Source organism: Apis mellifera, linkage group LG6 (assembly GCF_003254395.2).
Source record: "Apis mellifera strain DH4 linkage group LG6, Amel_HAv3.1, whole genome shotgun sequence".
Lineage (NCBI taxonomy): Eukaryota > Metazoa > Arthropoda > Insecta > Hymenoptera > Apidae > Apis > Apis mellifera.
In genome coordinates, this window is record NC_037643.1 from 17,777,839 (window position 1) to 17,782,535 (window position 4,697).

Sequence of the window (4,697 nt, forward strand, 5' to 3'; positions counted from 1 at the left end):
CTTTTTCTTCTTCCTCCATTCATTTCTTTACCAAATTATTTTGTCCTATATCATAGAATTATTCTTAAATCTTTCCTTAATTTAGACTTTTCATAGTTTTTTTATTCGCACTTATTTCTTATAAGTTTTACAAATCATTTTATTTACATTTCTCTTTTAATATTTTCGATCGAAAAATCAATATTAATTTTTCATCAATAAAATTCTTATTTAAATTATATTATTATAATCTTATTTAAATAATAAATGTGTATCATTTACAAAATATGTGAATAAATTATTAAATTTGAATAAAATAATTTTTTTGAAGATTTCCTTACTCATTTGTATTAAAATTTGTATAAATCATTTCTATTATTTTCAACATTTAAAAGAACTCAATATTATCGTTCTTTATCTGCGAAAAGAAGAAAGAATCAATCGTTAAATAAATCTGTAACGAAGATATGTAACACTTTTATTCAATATGTAACCAAAATATATATTACTCGAGCTCATTTTTTTATTTGAAATTTAATCATGTCCTAGTCATTCTCTTTCGCATTGTTTTTAAATCAGTGTCAATGATCAATCGTTTTATTTCCATCGCCAATACATCATTTCCTGCCGCAATTATTTTTCCATTCATGAAATTAAATTTTTCTTCTGCAAGAAATTTATTTTTCTTATTTACGTTAACAATGAAATTGTATAAATATGATAACACTAAGCGATATTCTTAAATTCAAAATAATAAAAATAATGATAATAATATATATATATATAATATACATTGTTCTTAGAAATTCGATTAAATATTCGATATTACTTAAAAACATTAATGTAAAATTCCGAACGTCACGCTTGACAACATCAGGAAAAATCAAGAATATAAGATGATACCAGCAGACCATGACGATATCTTCTCCTTTTCACTTATATAAGAATAACACTGTTTCGAAAATGGATAGAGAAAAAGGAAAAACTCGAGACACTCTTAGAAAAAAATGCAGATAGTAAACCACAACTACAGCCTTTTTCTTTTCATATAATTGTTTTCATACTTTATTCCTTCACGTTCGATAAAATTCAATTTATTTCTTACACGAACTTAAAAAATATCAAACGTTATTAAAGTCTTATTTGCAAGTGTATACGTATTATAAAAATTATTAAATTAAAGTTTCAAAAAGTTTGCATTTTTTTCCTCTTAATTTTATCAACATACCTTTACTATCAATCACAGTACCACCTGCCTCTCGAATAATTAATACCGCTGCCGCAACATCCCAAGGTTGAAGATTGTCCATTTGAACGCAATCTAATGCACCTTTTGCTACAAACGCTAGAGCCAATGCAGCTGATCCCATACATCTAATTCTAAATTTGTACAATTAATTAAATATTTGAATCATTCAATGTATACTTTCGAGATATTGATAAAAAATTTTTGATGCAATATATCGAATTCTGCATACGATGGATGAACTAAATTCAAAATTTAGTTTAATATCTTCTCATAGATTATTATGGACATAAAAAGTCTCAAATCCAATGCCGAGTTTAAGGATTTTTAAAAACATTTAATACATATATATCGTAAGGATAAAATAATTTTAAAAGTCCACAAGTAACTCATAATTTTAGATCACCAAGGACTTTTAACAAAGAGATAAGATTCGTCACGCGAAGACATCCAAAATATCACGAATAAGAGAATGGATAAAAGAAATTGACAACGTTGTATTATTAATTATTTTGCAATATCTTTCATGATAAAAATAACAGTATAAACAATAATATAAATAGTAATAAATATAAATAATAGTATTCAAACTTATATACTCACCCTCGTACAGAATGAATCAAAGCTTCAAACCTTCCCCATCTGATATCTCGATTTTTCGAAGAAAAGCCAAGCGAGTATAATTCGATCTCTACCAAAGATTTTTTCATTTCTGTAATCGATAACACGAAGAATATTTAATTACATATTTACGTTATTCGTTTGGCGTTATTCGTTATTTTTTTTTTTTATTTTTACATCGAACGAACGATATATTATTACAAAATAATTAAGCTTACCATCGTATCAAAAACTATTATTCTTACAAATAATCGATTTTAAATTGTTTTAATCGTTTTTCAATTGTTTTTATATTTAGATATTTAGATTTTTACTCGAATAACGAACAAGTTCTTTTTATTTTAAGATGTTATTTTACCAGTAACATCAGAAGTCTTAATAGGTTTGTCGTTTAAATAAGCTCCTTGTCCTTTGATCGCGGTATATAATTCCGAATTGATCGGATTATATATAATTCCTATTACAATTTCTTTGCCAATTACCAAAGCAATGGAAATACAAGCTTTTGGAAACGAATTTATAAAATTGATCGTTCCATCTATGGGATCTATAATCCAAGTAGGTTTATCCGTTAATATTGGTTTTTCTTTAGAATTACTCGCAGTTTCCTCCGCCATGAATCTATTTTAAAAATATTGCCATTATTTATAAATTCATTTATATCCTTAAAATCATAATTTACTTAATAATACACCAATGTCGGTGACTTACTCGTGATCCGGAAATTTTTCTTTCAAATTTTGTATGTATAAATTTTCGATTTTTTTATCATAATCCGTTACCAAGTCTAATTCATGATTCTTAAATTCTATAATTTTTTGTCCTTCAAAACCATACTTAAATATCTAAAGAAAATGCAAAACACGATTAAACGTTATCCGATAAATGTTGGTTTAAAGATAAGCGAAGATAAATCATTCTTATACGATTACTTATTAAGTTTTCCTATTATATTTATCGATCGATGCCGTTATATTTTAACAATTGATTTAATAATCCTTCGTTAAAATTATTTTTTTTTTCATCGTTCATTAAGAAATTTATTCTTATAAAAATTATAGGTAATATAATTTAATAAATTGATTTATTTAAATATATATTAGATAGCTGAATTTTAAATATTTGATTTTTTACCATAAATATAAAATATAAAATATAAAAATAATAGTTTGTCGTGAAAAATATTTTTTTAATTATTATCAATGATATTGCTAACACGTATATACATATTACGGATAATAACGTAACAAAATAAAATGTAATAAAATAAAATAACAAAATAATATATAAATTATAATTTTTAAAGATTTTTAAACGTTTCATCGAATATATTATACATGTTGAATCTATTTGAAAAAAAAATTTTTAATTTCAAAACAAACGTCACTTTCGTATAAAATTTTTATAATTTTATAAAATATTCCGTTAATATTTTCTGAAAATTTCGATATCATTAAAAAAATTTCATTAGAAAAAGTTATAGTTTTATTATAACTTACCTCTCCTGCTTTCAAGGTTAGTTCTTTGGCGAATTCAAAATAATTTTTGATATCTAATTCGCTCAACATGATTGCCGATCCCGAGACTTTCGACAGAACGACTGATCGATTGAGCGCGCAAATCGCGTGTTGAGATCCTCTTATCTTTATCATCGCGAAGATAAAAATCGCAAACGGTACATGAAGTAACTTCTAATCTAAACAGTCGAAAAGAATTTTCTATCTTTGAAATACTTCATGCATATCAATGTACGTAAATAAGTATATAAATATTCGCATACACATTTCATTCAAAATAATCTTAATTTTTTTAGATTTTTTTTTCATACAAATTTGAGCACGCTTTCATCTTTCGTAACAATAAAATTCAATTTTATCGTTAATCTTTTTTCCATCTCTTTAATCATTATTCCATTTTCTTCAAACAAAAAAGTATTTTCGATTTATATAAAACGAAATAAAAAAATATTTCGACCGATAAAATTCTAAAGTTGTAAATGTAAATTATAAAAAAAGCATCCGATATTAAAAATTCTTTCCATCTTACAATTCTCGTAACGAAATTAACTATTTCTTTTCATTCATGAATAATTATAGTACATATATAATATACGATATATACATATATACGTATATTATTCATATAGTACATATATTATTCTATATTCTTACAAAGAATTTTATATATTTTTTTATATATTTTTAAAAACAATAGCATTTCTACAATAATAAATAAAATAAATGTTCTCACGTTACAGAATCAAAATGATTCCGGCAGTCAAAATTCTAGTTCTCATCAAAATCTCGGAGGATAGAATTTTAATTTTTTTTTAAATTCTAAATTATTGTTTATAATTAACATTATATTATCGTTGTTTCAGGCAAAGAGAAACGAAGAAAAAACGATAACGAGATAAACACGATAAACATCGAAGGATCTCTTTATTCTTTATTTCTCTTTTTATCGATTTTTTTCCGATTATCGTAAATATTTTCTTTTTCTCGAAAACGTATTTATACGTTATACGGTTATTTTCCGTATTCAAATTATTCGTCTTTTTCTTTTTCTAATTTTTATATTTTTAAACTTAATTAATAGTTAATACGATTAAACGATATTTCGATTTTAATTTTTGACATATTAATATTCGAAATGTAAGAGAAAAAGAAAAAAAAAAAATACGTAAATTGAAAATTAAATAAAAGAAATCGAACGATTCGAAATTTTTGTTTTATTTATCGTTTTATTATATTCCTTTATTATTATATCCCTCTTCCCTTTTTCTTTAAATCTCATTTATCATTTAGTGGATTTTTTTTTATTTTTAGATTCGATTCGTTTCGTTTTTCTA

At 23.9% G+C, this 4,697-nt stretch overlaps 1 protein-coding gene across 1 annotated transcript; it reads right to left on the reverse strand.

The window, feature by feature from the left end:
- Positions 1-358: 358 nt before the first annotated feature.
- On the reverse strand, positions 359-3,513 carry LOC726481 (inositol monophosphatase 2). The gene is made up of 7 exons (XM_001122213.5): positions 3,346-3,513; positions 2,558-2,691; positions 2,205-2,467; positions 1,829-1,937; positions 1,208-1,359; positions 489-645; positions 359-397 (listed from the first exon to the last, which is right to left on the reverse strand). Exons 1-6 carry the CDS (start codon positions 3,496-3,498, stop codon positions 518-520), a joined length of 939 nt encoding a protein of 312 aa, XP_001122213.5. The 5' UTR covers positions 3,499-3,513; the 3' UTR covers positions 359-397; positions 489-517.
- Between the last annotated feature and the right edge of the window lie 1,184 nt (positions 3,514-4,697).

What these genes read in the sequence shown, in the direction of transcription:
- LOC726481 (XM_001122213.5), bottom strand. Translation starts at nt 3,498, where the DNA reads ATGATAAAGATAAGAGGATCTCAACACGCGATTTGCGCGCTCAATCGA. An exon ending in TAACCTTGAAAGCAGGAGAG is followed by an intron (nt 2,692 to 3,345) that starts GTAAGTTATAAT and finishes CATTTTCTTTAG; the next exon opens with ATATTTAAGTATGGTTTTGA. An exon ending in TAAGACTTCTGATGTTACTG is followed by an intron (nt 1,938 to 2,204) that starts GTAAAATAACAT and finishes TATCGATTACAG; the next exon opens with AAATGAAAAAATCTTTGGTA.